The following is a 20,438-nucleotide window of genomic DNA, read 5'->3' as shown; positions in this document are numbered from 1 at the left end:
GACTTTATTTTGACCCTTTGCCAACATGAGGATATAATCTTAAGGGAATGGTGATTTTGAGGAAAACTTGTTTTACAGTGGTGTAACTGAATAAACACACCTGTGATAATGTGTCTTGTAATTCAGAAATTCCTACTGAATTGCACCCATACTGTAAAGTAGGATGTGGCTCAAACGCTGAGCACCAAATTTAGAGATCATTTTGTTTTATATCGAAAGGATACCAATATTGGGCTAGATAGATCTATCTGTAATATTTCCTTTAATTATGAATACTTTAAATTAAGCATTAATACATGGGCTAATACTCTTTAACAAAAGACAGAATTCAGGGTAGGATCAAGTGCATTATGCACCATAACCAGGACAAAAACATGTATGAATATTATATTTATTGGAGGCCAAATGGATTACTTGTAGTGTTTGGTGCGGAAGGAAAAATAGTTCCTAAATGAGGAATTTCCTCGAGGAAATGCTGGAATAAAACACCTATTTTAGCCCCTATATTGGCCATATACATGATAGCATATTGCGTTTAGAATAATAACACGTTTCAATAACACGATTCATGTGTAAACACTGCCGTTCACATTCACGTTACAAAGTTATATCGTTGTTATTTTAAACAGTGTTTATTCGGTTTACATCATTCTAAAATAAGTTTTCCTCGAAATCACCATTTCCCTAAAATTATGTTTTCATGTCGCCAAATGATGAAATAAAGTCACGTTGTGTCTCGTCGTCTTGGATTTGTTGGCTGGGAATAAGAGGTACAAAAAACGGCGGATGGGTCGCTCTGCGCTGTAAATTAAGTTCCCCTTAACTGCAGACTCGGAAGCTAACGTCAGCGTGGTGTAAACCGCAGGATAAGACGTGACGACGTGACGACATGACCACGGGGTGGGGGGGGGCTTCCCACTACTGGACTCTTGATAGGCGTGCCGCTAGATGTCACAATATATGATGAATGGAATGAATGAAAAATAAAAGGAAACACTTCCTGGCTGCACCTGAATGGATGAACGCTTTCACTCGGGGGTTGTATTTTTTTTTTTTTTTTTTTGCTTAGGAAGGTTCCATAGACTGCACTGAGTGAAATTACCCGAAAGTATTTAAGTGGCAGACATGATAAGAGTTGTTCGAATTCTCTAAATGCTAAGGAAAGACGCTTCAATGCTTCCTTTCATATCTCCTTTAGCATAGGATACACTCATGGATTTATTATTTTTAAAAAAACTACCAGACTGCAAAATGGCGCCTATTTATTCCAATGAGGATTGCTCGCCTCGCGCATACGCCAAAAAAGTTTTCTAGCTTCCGTGTTTACTTAAGGGGTGTGCGGCCCACTGAATATGCGCAGTAGTGTTTTACCTATTATTATACACCCATGGATACCACTGGACCGTTCTCGTCATAGCTCCTTACCATAAAGTTGCCCAGACTTCAACTTCGGCGCCCAAGACCGTCCAAGACACAGAAAATGAATGACTTCCGGTCACTTTGACGCTCGAGCTGTCAGCGGTCTGAACACAGTCACAGAGAGAGCGCGCGCGTGAATGTGGACGCAAGTGTGTGCGTGATAGAACAACTTTCTAATCCCAACTAACTGTATTATTCACTGTTAGCACTGTACCCTATTGAATGTGATGGGTGTTAATGAGGACTGGATCCCTTGTAGGCAGCCTGGACTATTTTTGTTGGTATTTACAATTTTACTTTATGCAGCAGTAAAAAAAAAAAATAAATAATAATAAAAAAAAAATACACATATCAAGCCTAAATGCGGTTGACATCAGGTGCAAGTTACATTTCTAGGTCGGCAATTTGTGCTGCAGCATAAAAAGGGCGTCCATAGCAGGTCTCCAAAGCATAAGTGCTGGTATAATATACAGTACCTGTCATCACCATAATCAGCATCATAAGCACCAACTGCAGCATACTGACAGAATATCATGACTACTACTATATTTCCTATAAAATGATGTCATCACCGTCACTGCAATTTCTTGATTTGTCAGCAGATTAGAAGTGCACAAGAACTAAATGAATGCACCCCAAACTGCTTAACAGTAAAATATACTTTGTCTTGCATTGTTGTAGCTCCAGGACAGAAACAACCACATGATGATGATTTCAACATTGTCACCGTTTGTTCCGAGAAAAGGACACATTGCAGACTTTTATCGCCAGGATGTATGAACCAAAACCATTTTAAGCCAATTTAAAACAAATGTAAGACAAACGCAGACGGAGATGAGTGTGCGTGTGGAGGGGATGGCGGGCAGGCGGGCTCTTTACGTTACTCCATTACATCGACATGACGTCATCCTGTAAGGTTACTGCAACAGTCTCCACGGGAACGGGTGATTTTGCGATCACAGAGCAATGCTGTCACAACGTCACACGTAGGCTATGTTGCAAAAGCAAGTGAAACGTTGCCATTACGTAATGTGCTCTGTAGGGTAGTCTAGCCAAACATACCAGCTCAGGCTGCATAACACGCTCTGTGAACAGTGAACAGTAGAGGAATTATCTACTCTGGGTTTAAAGTCAAAAACTTTCCAAACCGCGAAGGACTGGGTTTATTCTTAGTGACTTTATTTAGGTGCTTACCCCCTCACTTGGAAACTCCGGGGGTGACATAACTCATGAGGGGCAAGAGGAGGAGAGAGAGTGTGTGCATGTGAAAAGTTAGAAAGTGAAAGTATAGCTGTCAGAAGGAGGATGACTGCGGCCCTGGATCAGTGCACACCAACAGCGCCAACAGCACAGCACGGTAGGGACGATACTGAGCCAATATTCTGGGTCTTTATTCCTCTGAAAGACATGGAACAGCAACCCGCTGGACTGCTGGCTTATGACGTGGAGCGAAGGACAAGTCCACAGCTGTGAGGCTGCTCACTGAACATGGTGGTTGGTGGTGGTTCCTAATGGTTTAGGACTGTAGTGATGTGTCATTTGCATGGTAGCCAGCCGCGCAGAGGGTTTCTGAGATCGGCAGGAGGGGGGGGGGGTGCGGGACAGTGTTGGACTGCATAAATACTTAGGGGAAACAGCCTGTGCGGACTGTCTGCTGCGTGTAACGCCCGTGAGGAGACCGCATGTTGTCGCCTTTGATATGACTCAGTCCATTATCCCACTCAAAGCAATGATCTACTGTTTTGCACTGTTGTTACACTATATTATTTCATTCCTGCCTGCCTTTTCATTTTTGGTAGCCCATTTGGATTGAGAAGTGATTGTAAAACAACATAAGCCTTCAGGTCTAAGGCAATATATTTGTGGAATTAATTTGGCAGTTATGGTAGATGATTAATGGTAAGTTTATTTTGAAATTTTGTGGAAATGTAGGCTTCTATGATTTCATCATAGAAATCTGTGAGCAACTGAATATGCATGAGAACCGTTCATTTCAGTACAAACTTAAATGTCCCATCTTTATTTTTGTATGGATTTGAGTTGTAAATGTGTATTTATTTAGTTATTTATTCAACTATACAAATATATATATATATATATATATATATCTGGTCTCATCCAAAGGGTTTCCTGATGGAGAGATGATAGCAGTCATCATTTTCTAGAAAAAAAGATTAATCGAGAATATAATCATCAAATTAATAGATTATGAAAATAATCAATAGTTACAACCCTGATTTTTTTTTTTTTTTAAATTTGGGAAACACCCTCAATGTAAGGATAAGTCATTTTAAAGGTTTTATTGATACATTTTTTATATAGCCTAGACAAATATAAAAATAAAAAAAAACATTCTTTAGCACATTCCTCTAGCAAATGAAAGAACAGACTTCAGAGAATACATCGCTGACTGATGATTTCAAAATATTTTATTGTTTTTATATTATATGCTGTGATGTATATTTACAACTTTCATAATGAGATACTATCTGGAACATGTGTTTTTCATATTTGTTAACAGGCACATTTGCGGTAACCTTCTTTTGACTGACAGGACCACTTCAGTTTAAGTGAAGAGAATCGGCAGATTAATCGATAATGAAAATAATCGTTAGTTGCAGCCCTAGTTTATTCCTCAAAAATAACATGACACCCCACTTTTTCAAGTATAACTTTCCATTTTGTACACACTGGCAACAAAAGTAAAACTCTAAAGAGATACATTCTTCATATGTTAGATACCTCTGAAGTGAACTTAAAGTGTGTTTTACAGTGTGGAAGTACAACGTGCACTGATGTGTGTGTGGTATCCCTGCTCAGGTGAGGAGAGGTGAAGTGTGTTTTGTCCTGTCCTGCGCACTCATGTAGCAACACGACGCCGCAGCACAGATCAGGGAGTTGGAACGTTCCTGTGTCAGTTGGCTTCAGTGTCCTCAAGTGAATTGGCACAGTCGTAGTGATAACGATGGGGGGGGGGGAATGTGAGTTCCACTTGTGAAGAGTCAGCGGTGTGTGCTGTTCTTTTTCATTGTTCAGTTGTGTGGTGTTTGGATTGCAGTCTGTTGGTTGGGGGAGTGGTGGTGGCGTGGACACAGGAAAGAACAAGATTCTCAGAGAGGCCAAACTTTGGCTCGTGCGGTTGCTTACAGATTCTTCTTTTGGAAAAAAACATTGGTTATATGTCTCTCTCTCACACACACACACACACACACACACACACACACACACACATTGTCCACTTTCTCTACACTTTCTAAATGTTTACTTACAGTGTAGATACAGATATGTGACAGATTAAAGGGGGGAACAAATGGATTTCCTGGCATGGTTTGGGTCTGCTTGTCCATTTAGATCCCACATTAAATAATATGCCAGTCAAAGTGGTCTCTTCCAGGGTGAGAGTACTCCATTACACAAAACATTAGCAGTCACTGACTAGTTCGATGAGTATGAAAAAGATGTGAATGATATGCTATGGCCTTTGCAGTCACCGGATCTCAACCCACGTGAACATCACTCAAGTAGAGCTCTGGAGATTCATGTTGCTCCAACTCCTTTGTGAGACATTTTATTCCGGGGTTATCCCTTTTTTGTCGAAGGGGTTTGTTTTAACAATCCCTGTCTATTGTTATTGCTAGCTACTATTTGTGATCAGGTTTTATTTCATGCTGACGGTCTTGAATCGAATCTTGCGCGTTGCTTGTGTGTGAGAGCTGACACACCCAAACATTGCTCTTTAATTCATTCCTTTTCCCCTGCGCTCTGCTTCTTCTTCCCTAGTGTGAGTCTGCACGGTCACGGCGGCAGCATGACATCATGGGGATACGAGACCTACCTGTTTCTCTTTGTAAGTGTCGACCACGCAGCATTCCTAATGAGTTATAATCTAAACGATGAGATCCAGTGCACACAGGTCATGTACGATGCACAGTCTAATAACAACTTGCTGTGGAAGATGCACGCTCAATTCATTTGAACAGGGTTACATTTAGAAACACTGTGAGCTGGTAGACTGCACAGTTTAGTTTGAAATGTTTGCTTCATTTGACACAGTACGTACTATAAAACGTATTATTACGTATATTTGACATGCTTTCTCCCAATCCCCCAAACGATTTAAAAACAGACCTTTAATGTTGCTGTTAAACGTTTGTCGGCTAGGTGTTCCTGAGCATGACTGACCTGTCAGACGAGGGGTGTTACGACCTCTTCACCATAGATGAAGATCGGGTACGTGTTCGTCATTGTTGTTTTGTTTTGTTTTTATTCAGTGGTCACTTGTTGAATTCAGTGTTTCTGTTTTTGCAGGATGTCAGCAAAATGAAAAAAAAAAAAAAAAGTGAAGGCACTGTAGTATCTTCCTATGAGCTTTTGTTTTCAGAGCTTCTGCTTTATGTGTCTGAATAGCTTATTATCAGGGCATCAACAGCAGCGTTACATGCTGTTTGCCACTGCGTCTTTTTTGGCCCTCTCATTGAACCTGCCAAAGCAAGAAACTGTCAAATTCTGCACATAGTGGCTGAAAAAGTGCTGTGTTGTCAAAATGTATGACCCTTAAAAGCAGTTCATAATTTCACATTCTTCTGTAGATAAAGGACCCAAACCAACAATTTGTTAGTCTGTGTCACAATACTTTCCACCTGCATCAGCGTATCTAAGCTCCTACTGAAGACCGGAAGTCTTTCAAAACAGGTCACAGATGTTTTTTAAAGGTTACTGTTACATTGTCTTAGAAGTTGTACCTTAACTGTTATAAAGAACACAGTGACTGCAGTCTCCATGTCATATAGAAATGTATGTCCTGGTGTCTTTTTTTTTTTTTTGTTTGTTTATTGAATTATTATTCAGTTGTAAGATCTTATAAAGTCTTAAATTTCCCGTTCTGAAACAGTAACAAGAACCAAGAGGGTGCAGTAAAACGAAGACCACTGTTATATGATCAAAACAATCATGCTCGGAGCATTTTTATTAGCAACTATTAATAATGAGCGACCCTCTGGAACCCTCTGATCCATGGCAGACTATGTTTTGATAATCTTTCTACAGCTTTTTTCACTATGATTGGGAACATAACAATTAGAATATTGATAATTATTAACTAATAATTACAATATAACAGGAGATTGACAATTAATAATATCTTCTGTTTGTCAGTTTGGCTGACTCTGTTTACTTCTCTGTTCTACTTTCAAGGCAAAACATCTGACAGACACCATCTCCCTCGTAATAACGAAGGATTCCAAGGTAACTTGCCGAAACAGTGAGCAAAAATGATCTGTTAAGATGTAAATATATGTGAATGCATATTGTTCAATAGGGACTGGACTGAATTGCATTTGACTTAACTGTGCATGTGTGCTCTTCCCAATGCAGGACATAATGGAATGTACTGCTGAGAGAGAGTGCCACCAGAAAAGAGAGGATATGTGCGATGTGCTCCGTTGCTTTGACGAACGAGAAGAGGAAGATGTGAGTCATTTTCTTCAAGTTGGTGCAATGTTTGTATTTTTTTTTCTGTGAATGATTCCACGTCTCGCTTTTCTTCCCTTGCTAAAATGAAGACCAAGCCAATGAATTATTGTATCTGATAAACCTGTTGTTTCTTTTTCCACCACAGAGTGCTAAAATAAAAATTTCTGAAAAGTGTGAAAGGGGAACTTCTCAGAATATCTCTATGTATCACTTCATGTGCTTGACGGCCAAAGCTTTGAACTTCATTGTTGAAGGTATGGCTCATACAGATGCTACTCTAACAGTCAGTGGGTGCTGGTTTACCTGGGTGGGGCTGAGGGTCTCTGCTTACATCACCAAAGCTGAATAGTAAAGCTGTTGTTAAAATTTTTAAATGTATAATTTGCTTTTCTTTCTTTTCTTGCATCCCAGGCTGCGAATACGGTGAGCACACATGCTGCGTTGTGAGTGGGTTGCCGTGGGTGATGTGTACTTGTGTGGCATGTGTGTGTCTGAACTCGCTGTTGTTGTGTATGCCTGTGTGGTCATCTGAGTGCTGGCACCAAAACACACACTCAGCTTTTTCTGTTGTATCAAGTATTCATTTTTATTGAACTATATAAGTTTGCTTTTACAATTCATTTACCTTCATTGATGAAATGTTGTTTTTACTCTTTTTTTAGAGACCGTATGCAATCTCTATTCAGAAAGAGCATCTGGTAGGTCACACCTTTTATTTTAGAAGTCTAACCAGTGCATGTTGATGCTGTGCATTTGAAATCCCAGAAATCTTGCTTGCTGTTGATTGACTGCAGTCCATCTCCCCACCCAGTTACATATTCCTAATGTCAGAGAAAACCATGGATGCATATCTAACCTGTGGTTATTAGAGCTTCTGCAGTTTTGGAATCCTTTTGACCACATTTTCCTCACGTTTGTTTTCCATACATTATCGTTGTTGCCTGCTTAGTCTTTGTTTTGATTGTTTACTCTATTATTCATTCATTCATTTCATGGGGAACATTCTCTAAGTGTACAAGAGTCAGAATACTAAACCCCTTTCAGACAACTTTTATTTCTCTAAGGGAGGATGTTATGTTGTTTTTTTTTATCCCATCTAAACAGGGCTAGTGTAAGTTTGAGTGAAAAAGTTTAATGAGCTCTGTGGTGTTTGAAGTCTACTTTGACTTTATTTGGGGGAATTTATACTTAAAACTACATAAAGTAGAGAATCAATTCAAATCAAATTGAAATTTTCACCTGGTCATGGCGCTCTAGGAATAGTTAATGGATCACCAAACTTATTACAATTCATTCTAAGAGGAGATATGAATATCTGAACCACATTTTATGACAATCCATCCAGTAGTGGGGGTTTTTTCACTTAAAACCACAAATGTCAACCATATGTTGTCACTAGGGGAAAGGTCAGGGGATCACTAAAGACTATGAGACCAACTTCTTAAAGGAATTTCCAAGAACTGATGGCATAGCCACCAACACAATTAAAACATACATGTATAGTAACAAATTCACAATGTTTGACTTTCCTGTACCTTTAAATGCTGCTTTTAATTTTACCAAGTCTACACATGTTACTAATTCCATCAGTATTTGTGCTTCTTCTTACTGATAATAAAACTGTTGCTCTTAGTGCCTAAAAGCCCATGTTGCAAGATATTATTACTGACTGACTGCAGTTTTAGACCAAACGACGGCATCGCCACCACGACCAACATCAACAACATTGACACCACCAACAACAACAACAACAGCAACAACACTGTCAGAGACAACAACACTGCCACCAACAACAACAGTCACAAAGAGCGCAGCTAGCGGAAGCTATGGTAAGCTATGTAAATAACACTTTAAATGATCTAATTGCTACTTGTACCTTGGCCATGGAAAATACTCATTTATGGTCACTCCTTTGAAGTGTTCATGTTTAAACTTGGTGGCCCCCTCCCGGTCATATTTGCTATTACAGCAAATAGCTGGTTTAGCCCCCCTGTTGGAACTTCCTTTTTTTTTATGCAGTCTTGTTTTAAATTATGATAGAATTGTTCTTTGTGGTGATTTTAATATTCATGTTGATGACTCTTCTAATGCCCTAAACAGTGAGCAAAAATGATCTGTTAAGATGTAAATATATGTGAATGCATATTGTTCAATAGGGACTGGACTGAATTGTACAGCAGCACTGTCAGAGACAACAACAACAGTATTGCCACTAACAGCGACAGCAGCAACACTGTCAGAGACAGCAACACTTTCAGAGACAGCAACACTTTCAGAGACAGCAACACTGTCAGAGACAGCAACACTGTCAGAGACAACAACAGTGTCAGAGACAGCAACATTGTCAGAGACAACAACAGTGTCAGAGACAACAACAGTGTCAGAGACAACAACACTGCCAACAACAACAACAGTCACAAAGAGCGCAGCTAGCGGAAGCTGTGGTAAGCTATGTAAATAACACTTTATATGATCTAATTGCTACTTGTACCTTGGCCATGGAAAATACTAATTTATGGTCACTCAGAGTATTCAAAGTTGTAAATTTTGTACACTGTTAATTTCTCCTGGCAGTGTGTTTCCCGATTCCTCCAACACCAATGATTTGGTTGATTCTTTTAACTACCTGTGTTCTTCAACCTTAGATCTCATAGCTCCTTGGAAAAATAGACCAAACCCAAAGACTAGAAAACAGCCATGGTTAAATGACAGTATTCAAAGCTGTAAAAGGAAATGCAGAATAGCAGAACGCAGATGGAAGAAATCAGCTCTCTAGGTCCACTTTGTGGCCATGAAAGAGTTATTACTCCTTTATAATAGGATGGTGAAGGATGCAAGAACATGCCATTTCACTGCACTTATTTCTGTCCATCAGCACAACCCCAGATTCCTTTTTAAGACTGTGGATCAGTTAGTTAACCCTGCCTCTCCTTGTGCCCCTGCTGATTGTGATGCTGATTGTGAAAAGTTTATTTTGCACTTTGCTGGAAAGGTGGAGTTAATTAGATCTGGTTTACCCTGAATCCTGCCTTTTTCGATGTGGATCACCCACTCACGGATTCTTTGAGCAGTTTTTCTGCTGTTACTCTGCCTGAACTCGCAGACATCATGTCGCTTATGAGAGTATCCTCCAGCCCTCTGGACATAATACCTACAAGGTTTTTACTGGAAGTTATGGATTGTATTGCGCCTCATTTGCTATCTATCTTGAACAGCTCGCTGTCTACTGGCTGCATCCCAGATTACTTTAAAACTGCTTGTGTCCAACCAGTGCTAAAAAAACCTGGGCTTGATCCCGCCCTCCTGGATAACTATTTTCCGATCTCCAAACTGCCTTTTATTTCCAAGGTTCTCGAAAACAATAATACCTTTGAAAAGTTCCAATCTGGCGTTCATCAGCACCACAGTACTGAGACAGCCCTTCTCAAAGTCACCAATGACCTTTTAATGAATGCAGACGCAGGCATGTGTTCAATTCTTGTGCTGTTGGACTTAAGTGCTGCCTTTGACACAATTGATCATGGCATTCTTTTAGATCTCATCTTATCTGGCCAATAGGAAAGTCTGTGTCAGCATTAATAACTTCATGTCATCCTTTTCCCATATCAAGTACAGTGTGCCTCAAGGTTCAATTCTGGGACCAAAACCGTTCTCCTTATACATGCTTCCCTTGGGTGATGTCATCCGTAGACATGGGATTTCTTTTCATTGTTATGCGGATGACACGCAGTTGTACCTCCCTGTCAAGCCCACTGACCTTAGTACGCTGAGTCCTCTGCAGGACTGCCTGTCTGCCATAAAAAACTGGATGTCGTTTTCTTCAGCTCAACTCAAATAAAACTGAAATCCTTGTTATTGGGCCCCAACACATCACTAAACAAATACTGCCATCTACTGGTAACCTGTCACAACATATCAAGCCTGTTGCAAGAAATCATGGTGTCCTGTTTGATAGCAATTTATGTTTTGTGCAACATATCACTAAGCTTGTCCAATCATGTTTTTATCACCTCAGAAATGTTGCAAAAATACGATTTATTTTATATCTTAGTGATGCAAAAACTGTTCCGCCTTGACTATTGCAACAGGCTGTTCACTTGACGACTGCAGACTGTACAGAACTCAGTTGCTAGGCTGTTAACCAGGGGGTCCAAGAGGTATGAAAAAATTAGGTCGTTTAAGTCAGTGTCTTCTTTTAAGTCTCTTCTCAAAACGCATTTTTATTGGAAAATATATCCTGATCTTACCTGAGCTGTCTATTTTTTTTAAATGTATTTTATAATTCACTGTGGTATTTCTCTCTCTGTGAAGCACTTTGTACTTTGTTTTGTTAAGTGCTCTAAAAATAAAGTTTATTATTATTATTATTATTTTTCTATGGAAAGCATCGCACGCAGTGGAAGAGACAGTTCCAAACAAGTCTAAACAACAATATGCTTAATGCTACATTAGTAGTCAACTCACTTGAAGCATTTCCCAAACCTACCCCTTGTCCTGCATGTTTTAGATCTCTCCCTGCTCCAAGATCAGCTGGTTCAAATGATCAACTCATTATGAACTCCTGAAGCTGCTTGATAACAAGCTGATCATTTAAATCAGCTGTGTTGGAGCAGAGAGAGATCTAAAACATGGGACAAGGGGTACTCCAGAGACTCCAGGAAATGCTGGGTTAAACTGTCCTAACCATGGTAAACTGATGTCAATCAAACCTTAAATAATAAACAACAATTACATTCATTTATGCACTACTGTGTGTCCTGCTGTGAGCATATATGAATCCATGGTTTTCCAGTGGTCGAAACAAGATTTGTCACCAACAATCACTTGTAGCTGTAGCTGCCTTCTATTGTACGTGCTGCATGCAGCAAATGAAATTGTACTTTTGGAGAGCATGCCTAAGCATTCACTAAATGATATTGCTTGCTTCTTGTGATTTTTTTTCCTTAATAATATTTCAAGAGTAAAAAATACAGTTTTCACTGCTTTTCTGCCAAGACGTCACTTGCTTTAATCACAGTAGTTTGCTTGTCTTACACTGTAAGTTTGCAATTGTACTAATGTAAGTTTCTTTTTTCATCTTTCCAAAGACCCACATTCACATACACATAAGTGTAAGACAGGTAAGCTTTTCCCCTTAATTAACATTTCTATATTTGGGTCGATACAAATATGTAATGAGAGTTTAGTCTGTAAAACATCAGAATACAGTGAAAACGGTCTTCATCCTGCATGATTTGTCCGACCAACAGTCCAAAACTCAAAGATATTTTGTTTAAAAACAGAGAGAAAATCCTGCAAATCTGCACATTTGAGGATCCTAAGAATTTCTTTGTTAATATATTACTTAAACAATTACTCAACAATTAACAATTCATTTTCTTGTTTTTATGTGATTATTTTTGAGATGTTACAAGATTGTTTTCTTAGTTCGCTGTTTTACTAGTAAAACACCCATACCCATGTTGAAATATAATTTAATATTACTTAATATTACTAATATTACTCTTAATTTTTATTTGCTAAAAAGTTCTCAAAAAGTAAATAGCAGTAGACATCCTTTGATTGACATGGTTCATATTGGTCAAGGTGAAGTAATTTAACATAATATGAACCCCTAACGTTTTCCTATACTGCCTATGCCAGCAGCTGCCTCTGAGCTCTGGTCCTACCATGTTTATTATTACTAACCCTATTTCTTCCCTTACTGAAGAGCTGTGACTCAAATGCAGTTATGTTGGAAATGTTATTATTAAATATAAACGTTAATGGAAATATTTAGTTTTTCACCTTTCTAGTTCCTTCTCCCGACATTTACTGTGCTTACTGTTTTGGATTAAGCTCATCTAATCTATCCTGATGATGCCTGTGGTGTAGTAGTAGTTTCGTTGTTATTTGTTTGGTAACATTAATGGAAGTCTCTGATCTCTCCTTAACCAGACACCTTAACCCTGACGACATTATTGATGATGTCTGTGATCCTCAATGCGCTTCTACCACTGGCTGTTTACCTGTACATGCACCACCAGAGGAGGCAGGGCTGGAGACAGGAGGTGAGTGTGAGCAAAATCTTGTTTGTTGTAATGGCGCATATAGGCGGCATCCACTTTAACAGCCTCGCTTAAGAAGTGTAGGCCCAAGTGCACGTCGGCAGGTATACAGTGAGTATTATCAGCATAAAAGCCAAGGATATAAAGTAACATTTATTGGGATTTGTTTGAGGGATCATGGAGCACATTTTACATTTTCCCAGTTAAAGCTAGCTGATAGTTTAAAGATTAACTTAACACCCCCTGAAAATCTTGTCTTTAACTTCTCACCTTGCTGCAATGAGGTACAGTGATGCTGGGTGTGGTCAGAGGTGAAACAGGCTTGAAACTTTGAACCAGAGAGAGCAGCAAAACACTGCTTTTCAGCCTGGTGTTAAGTTACTCTTTAAGGAAAAATGTTTAAATCTCATCAGTACCAAAAACTTTTAATGTTGATGAATAAATGAAACCTTGCTCGTGGTGCAAATAGCAATCTACATAGCGCAGCATAAAAACTATTTTAAGTCTCATTTCTTTTTCAGAATGCAACTTCTCCGTTCTTGTCCTTGAATGGAGACTCACCAGGAATTCAGCCAATGACAGAGTTGAAGGTACTGTTGCAGATATTTTTCAGTTATGGTAAAAATATACTGTGTATGTGCTTTTTCACCCAGACTCACACTCTGTTTTACTGTTATTAATAGTCAAGGACTTCCTACTAGGCCTCCAGTATTGATGTTGTTATATACTAGACTCACATTTGCTCAGTAATGCTATTATATCCATTCTATTCTAATTGAGCTGCTCTGATAACCATTTTTATATGGACTGATCTTGAAACGTGTACATTTTGGATGATTAATCTAAATGCAGGGGGTAAAGATGAAACTCTGGGGATGTTGTTTAACCACCTCAGTCACTGGCCCAGGTCAACAACATAATAACAGACACGTAAAACACACATTAACTACAATGAATTATTAACAGACAGGAAAGGAAGAGGTCTTTGCTCCAGCATTGTTTTCTATGATCTGTATATCATAGAAAAGGTTTCAGTCGTAGTCATCTGGACTCTGTTTTCAGAATCAAGACGTTTCGGCTCCCATCTGGAAGTCATTCACAATTGAGAATGACTTCCGGATGGGAGCCGAAACGTCTTGATTCTGAAAACAGTGTCCAGATGACTACGACTGAAACCTTTTCTATGATAGAACACTCCTGGACGAATGAGGAACTTCACCGTCCTTTGATCTGTATAAAAAAAATTATGTGTATTTTTGTTTGTGTACTGAAGCATAAAAGTTCATCTGTCACCTGTGTGTTTGGGGTGAAGTGGTCAAGATGTTAAAGTAATATCAAAGTCACATTTAAGTGAGAAGAACATCGAAACAAATCTGTCAAAACCTTAATTCCTTCCTTTAAAGTACGGAGAGTTCCGTAATCCAAACCTGGCTTTCCATCAGGGATTTGAACCCACAACCCATGTTCCTGTTTCAAGCACCCCATTAAGCTACTGCTGTAACAACATTCCCACCTTTAGTGAAACACATTCATCATAATTTAATTGATGTGTATGTTCAACACTTATCTCTCTTTCTGTCAAACACACAGCAAGCATCTGTAAATTGGGGTGTTTCGGAGATCTCACATTTAATGCAGGTAATTATGAGTATGAGTGCATACTATGTAAAATACTGTATGAGGACTTTAAAACACAAGGCTTTTGGTCCAACAATTCCAGCAAAAAATAAATGGGTCTGTAGTTGCTAGATGCTGGGCTTATCTCTCGTCTGGGCAGGTAGCGTACAGTACTTGTCTGAGCTTGTTTTCTTTTTATATTGAGGGGTTGATAAGAGCGGCACCTATATTGTACAGTATATTTGCAGCTGGAAATCCAAGAGTAAAGATAGGCTTGTATCTCAGTGGGTTTGTCACCAAAGGTGGCAATTTCACATTACATTGAGTCATAGTGTTAATAATCTCAAAAATATTCCTTAAGTAAGTTAATAATTAATAAATTAATAAGTTAATGTAGGTTTATTTAGTATTGTGTTTAATTGAATCTTTATTGTGCATTTTGATCGTGACGCATCAATGCGAAATAAAGATTTAAAAAAAGAACTAAAAACTATAAATCAACCAGTTAACCAGTAACATCTACACTTGATAATGATGCATTACTGTATGCATCTGCTGCTGACTGCATTAAAGTAAAGCTCACAGATACACTCACTTGTAAAAGCACCTCCCAAATTCCCTCCCAGTCACTGTTGATGTTTTTGACATCTGTTGGGTGGACTGGAACAAAATGTGGTACAAACTTTGTCGGTTCCAGGGCGATGTATCCAAGTGAGTTTGGTGATGCCATGAGTTTTAATGTTAAGTAGTGTTGGGCCTCGCCTAGCCTCACCACGCCTGAGAGACAAAAGACAGGCCTACCTGGAAAGGCCAAAGCCTTCACTAATAGGCTTGACTAAGAACAGAAGAACAGACAATAGGAAGGCGCCAAGCCGACACAGCCGTTAATTCGCACCTGCCTTTCACATCCCACATCCCGTATCACCATCAATCATCTGGTCAAGTCAAGCATGCCAACTGCACCATCATACACATGCTCAAGAAGTATGTACACAGTAATGGCAAGGACTGGGATGTAAAACTCCCACTGGTCCTGATGGCCATCAGGTCCATCTCACATTGCATCGAGTCAAACCCTTTGAGATGATGACGGGAAGGGAAATGACTCTTCCGCTGCACCTCTTGTATCCCCCAGAGGACGTCAGCGTCATGACGGCGTACGCGGCTCATCAGTACATGGCAGACCGGCCTGACCACCTCCGAGCCATGTTTGCCTGGGCTCAGGAGAACCTAGAAGCCAACGCTAAAGGATACAAAGCCTACTACGACCGGAAAGCATCCCATCGCGAGTACCAAATAGGCGACAAGGTCTTCTACTTCGGATTCACCAAGCCTTTGGGAGTCTCAAGTTCCTACCAAGCTGGTCAGGCCCTTCGAAATCGTGGGGAAGCTATTACCCGTAGCTTAATAGATCTGGGTCTCGCAACCAAGGCAGCCACCAGCCTATAAATGGGTCCATTCCAACCAGATAAAACCTCACAAACCGTGCCTACTCCCAGAAAGAGAGACACTCTACTCCTGAAAGAGGGGAACAGCCTCAAGAAGAAGGCCACACCTCCCAGTAGAGCCATAAAATAGTTGCATGTTCCAACTCACCCCGTCAGCATGCACTAACTCCTAACAACACCCCTGCTCTGTATAGTAATTCAACTGTGGTTTGTTTCAGGATGAAGCTAACTGGGATCTTTGGCATGCTCCTCATGCCATTGATGCGGTCGAATCTGGCCCACCGACCGGTATCGTCATACAAGGAATACCTGGGCTCTTAATCACCTGTTGCGGACTCTACACCCAAAGAGTCTATGTATGCCTAGACCCCTGGAACATGTACCGCAAACACATCCACTTACCCCCACGATTGACCGAGGGCAGACTAAGCAGAATCCACCAATTTGGTCAATGTTTTCTGTCTACCTTTCAGCTGCCAATTCAGTTAGCCTTAACGCACTTCAAAAACACATGGGTGAACTCGACCAGGAAACAACTACAGACTCTTGGAAAAACCTTCCAGGGTACTGTAGTCACGCTAAACTTACACTGTGTTCTTCTCAATAACACCTTTGCATGCCTTAGAGAACCTGTCAGAAGTTGTCAAGGAAGACATCACGTATGTGTGGACAGACCCCTCGCTCTACCTCATCCCCAATCTAAACCTATGCACTAAGACCAAAGCCATCCACTGGGTGTGCCCAAGCAACCCTTTCATTAGAGATGTAACCAGTTACCTCTGCAGCTTGAGAACCGAATCTCCTGAACAAAAAAGGCATGTCCCAGAGATTGAGATTATGGACGCATTCAGAGGTCACAACCTCACAATTGACAACTCCCTTCAAGAGCAGCTTTTAGCTGAAGGGACCAAATTGGTGCAGTTCAGTCTCAAACTGACTGGGCTCACGACCACATTTGCTAATCACATAAGTAGGTCGGCGCCTTATCAGGAACACCCAATCAGTGTAATCGCCCTCGGGCTCCTCCTTAGTGGCTGGATCATTACGGCAATTGTTGCACACGTAATATACAAATATATTAAGAAGCTGCAGGCCAAACTGGACTCGCTCCTGTTTGTTCATCCCACAGACTAGCCCCAATCCTGCAAAAGAGCAAGGCTTTCCTCCCTTTTAATGTAAGATAGTACCTTAAATATCAACATTTTTAGGTGGACAACCACCTTTGAAACCTTTTTTCACATTTAGTTATTGGTCCCTGATCCCAGGGTGGTGCACCGTAATTATTAATCTATATTAATAAGTTTAACACTATTCATTTTATTAATATTCATAAATATATTTGATATTTCTGCTAATAACCAAACCTGCTCTACCTGAATCCCAACAGTAGCGCCACCAGCAAGTTTTTTGTTCAGAGTGAAATGTCTTGACTATTGGATGGATTGCTGGGCACTTTTTAGTGCTAATTAGCAGAAGATGCACGAGACAAGATGCTAAGATAGTGAAGATGGTGAAAACGTTACTTGCTACACATCAGCATGTTAACATTGTCATTGTAATGTCAATGTTAAGATGCTGATGTTTGCATTTAGCTCAAAGCACTGCTCTGCTAAAGTACAGCTTCACAGAGCAGCTAGCATGGCTGTAGGCTAGTCTTGTTAATGGATAGACACTCATCTCTCTCTCTTTCTCTCTTTGTCATACAGCCCAGTGAGCCTCTCGCCAACATGACTTGTTCAGCTAATATACAGTAATTAGGAGTGACTGTTCTGTTGGAGATAGAACAGCCTTTGTAAATTCTTAATGCAACACAGCTGTGGAATATTACAAAGTATCGGGATTCCAGGAGGATCAGCTCTACACTGCTTCGTATCCGGACAAGAGAACTGAATAACTGTGGTTTGCAAATACCTCAGGGCCCACATTAGGGAAGATTAACTCTAAGGTGAAGTTTCACTTCAGACGTGAAGAGGAGTGAGCTGGAGCCAGTTCACTCAGCTGCGCTGCAATCTCTAATCAAGCAACGGGACTGTACAGAGTCAAGTTGATTGAGCTACTCCTATGTCTCCTGTGGCAAGTTTGTTTCTTTCCCATGCTTGTTTTCAGTGACCCAGAGCTGACCAAACAGAAACACACTAGGATAACTGCCTTAGAGATGTTGGTTTAGAGACAACAGAGAGGCCAATAGGGTAAAATACCTGAATTAAATATTTAGTGTGTATGGCTGTGTGTTTGCTTCAACATTTGTAAAATATGACACTTACTACTACTGGAGGTGCTCTATTTGATGTGATATACAGGCAAAAATAATGTAAAATACAGGCAACACTGGCGTTACCAACCAGGACAGGTAAGACCTGTCTGGCGCTTCTACATTTCATAATATGGAGGGAGTCTGTAAACTATACAGTTTGATACATCAGTTATGAATAAAAAAAATTACAGCTTTAATGTTCACAATGATAAAGTCTGTTTACTCACTAGTTTCTTCTTCTGGGACTAGCCGTCTCCTTAACTTTCTGTTCAATATTTTTTACGGGAAAAATGCTTCTTTAGCTTTATAAATCCCTGTAAGTTTTAACTTTCCACTCATCAGTTTTCTCCTTAGTGAGCCATCAAGTTATTAAATGTGAGGCAGAAAAGTGCCGACTGTACGTCAGGTTTCCTTTCTGTAACAGTCAGACAGAGCAGCAGATGAAGTTCTCTGGGCATTAGACCCAAAAAAAGCACTGATGTATACTGTATTGAAAGCTCAGAAATGTCTGCATTTTTTTCATTGCAGGCATTGATTGTGATGAAGATGCAGGTGAAATGCTAGTCGTTCACATAAAAAATAAAATTTGAAATGCATCTTTGGTTAATCTGCCAAGATTATTATATTTTTTACTGTATCAGAATACCTATGAGCCCTAGGGAGTTAGCTAGTTTGATATGCTAAGCAATCTTAGTACCAAAATGTGCTAACACAGTAGTTATTCTAGAAAGGTTCTCCCCCAGACAAGCCTCATAAAAAGTCCTACAGTCTTTGTGTTTAATATTGTAAACAGATAATATATATATACACACCGAGACTTTTTGGACATGTTACAAATGGCTCTCAAACATATACAATCTAATACAAATTATGTACTTAACTGTCTTTTCTGCCTTCCAGATGCATTTTCAACATGCATGCATTCATTCATGTTTAACCAAACCCAAGTGAGATTCTTTGTTTTTATAATTTTTTTTTTAAGTTTATGGTGTTTTTAACAGACAGAATAGGATTGTCACTATGTGTCTGTGCGTGTGTGTAGAGGTGTTTTATACACACAACTAGGATTAATATACTTGTACATACTGCTTTGTGTTTAATAATATTGTACAGCCTGAAGTACGAGAAAGGTGAGGAGGCAGAGCTGCCCTGGAGGTAGCAATAATCTTTCTGAGGTTCATCTCAGTGGGTGGAGCCTATAAGTAAGTAGTAAAGTCACAATTTACTAAAAGAATCACTAAATTACTAAAATTACTGTAAAAAAAAAAAGTCACTTCAGTTAAAATTGGCCAGTTAGCTAGCTTCCACTCTGAACCTCCATCCACTGAGGTTTAACTCATCACTTGCAACTGTTCCATGAGACCAGCTCTGCATACCAGGAGTAACTGTATAAGATTTAAAGTTAACTAGGAAAGGGAGGTTGATCATTTTGGCAGCATATTTCATACAATGATACAATGTATTGTACTCCATCATGTTGTAAATAGAAAACAGAATATCTAAGCTATGCCTGGTCTCTGTTTGTATTTAACTCCTGTGGTATTTTTGTAATGTATGTATTTTCTAAAAATGTTAAGAAATGTAATCTTACTGATGGTTAAACATACTATGTGTAGAATTATATGATTATAGCTCCTTTCAAACTATTCTGATAGCGTACATACACTTGCCACATTCCTGGTAAAAGTCCATATAACTTACAGTATGTGGTGCTTCAGGCCCATTCACCTCAGTGTACCCAGGTCACTGCCATTGCTCTCTGCTGTAGTGTCTGTTTTGATACTATCACTCGTGGGCACCAAAGTCAGAAATGTTAAAATTCTATACATAATAGCTTTAAAATGTGCATAACGAATTACATTGCTTAACAAATAAAGTCATTCTATACTGATGTTGATTGTTTGGTGGTCATACAATTCCCCCTAAAATTATAACAGTACTTCATAAGGAAAACTACAGTATTTGTTCTCTGACATTGCACTTCCTAGAGCAAGGAGACTTAGCAGCTCTATTCCTATATAGATCTACTAATTAACTGCTAACAGCCACAAGCCACCTATGTTGGATAGTGGCAATACAGTGTAACGATTACATACATCTATATTTCATGAACTGTTTGTCCTGGTATTCAAAATTATCTTTACTCCTGCATGACTGATTTCTTTGGCCACTTGGTAACTG

General features: G+C 39.6%; 1 protein-coding gene across 11 annotated transcripts; it reads left to right on the top strand.

Moving 5' to 3' along the window:
* LOC122868400 (mucin-5AC-like) lies at positions 1-20,149 on the top strand. Of its 11 annotated transcripts, none has more exons than XM_044180294.1 (15): positions 1,772-2,888; positions 5,200-5,266; positions 5,581-5,649; positions 6,613-6,663; positions 6,793-6,888; positions 7,037-7,145; positions 7,303-7,314; positions 7,554-7,589; positions 8,571-8,720; positions 9,048-9,344; positions 11,979-12,011; positions 12,829-12,941; positions 13,460-13,528; positions 14,529-14,576; positions 16,222-17,703. In XM_044180294.1, the coding sequence occupies exons 1-15, from the start codon at positions 2,725-2,727 to the stop codon at positions 16,717-16,719; spliced, it is 1,812 nt and encodes a 603-aa protein (XP_044036229.1). In that variant the 5' UTR covers positions 1,772-2,724; the 3' UTR covers positions 16,720-17,703. The 11 variants fall into 11 exon arrangements, with proteins under 11 accessions (XP_044036235.1, XP_044036233.1, XP_044036229.1 ...); XM_044180295.1 differs by having other exon boundaries at positions 1,780-2,888; positions 8,577-8,720; XM_044180296.1 differs by having other exon boundaries at positions 1,784-2,888; positions 9,048-9,335.
* Positions 20,150-20,438: the final 289 nt, after the last annotated feature.

This window comes from Siniperca chuatsi, linkage group LG21 (assembly GCF_020085105.1).
Source record: "Siniperca chuatsi isolate FFG_IHB_CAS linkage group LG21, ASM2008510v1, whole genome shotgun sequence".
In the NCBI taxonomy this organism is placed as follows: domain Eukaryota; kingdom Metazoa; phylum Chordata; class Actinopteri; order Centrarchiformes; family Sinipercidae; genus Siniperca; species Siniperca chuatsi.
Note: the sequence above shows the minus strand (reverse complement) of the source record. Positions and strands in the feature narration are given on the sequence as shown.

Coding starts and splice junctions, on each gene's coding strand:
- LOC122868400 (XM_044180294.1), top strand. CDS start 2,725: ATGACTGCGGCCCTGGATCAGTGCACACCAACAGCGCCAACAGCACAG. Junction 5,267..5,580: donor AGACCTACCTGTTTCTCTTT/GTAAGTGTCGAC, acceptor TTTGTCGGCTAG/GTGTTCCTGAGCATGACTGA. Junction 12,012..12,828: donor TACACATAAGTGTAAGACAG/GTAAGCTTTTCC, acceptor CTCCTTAACCAG/ACACCTTAACCCTGACGACA.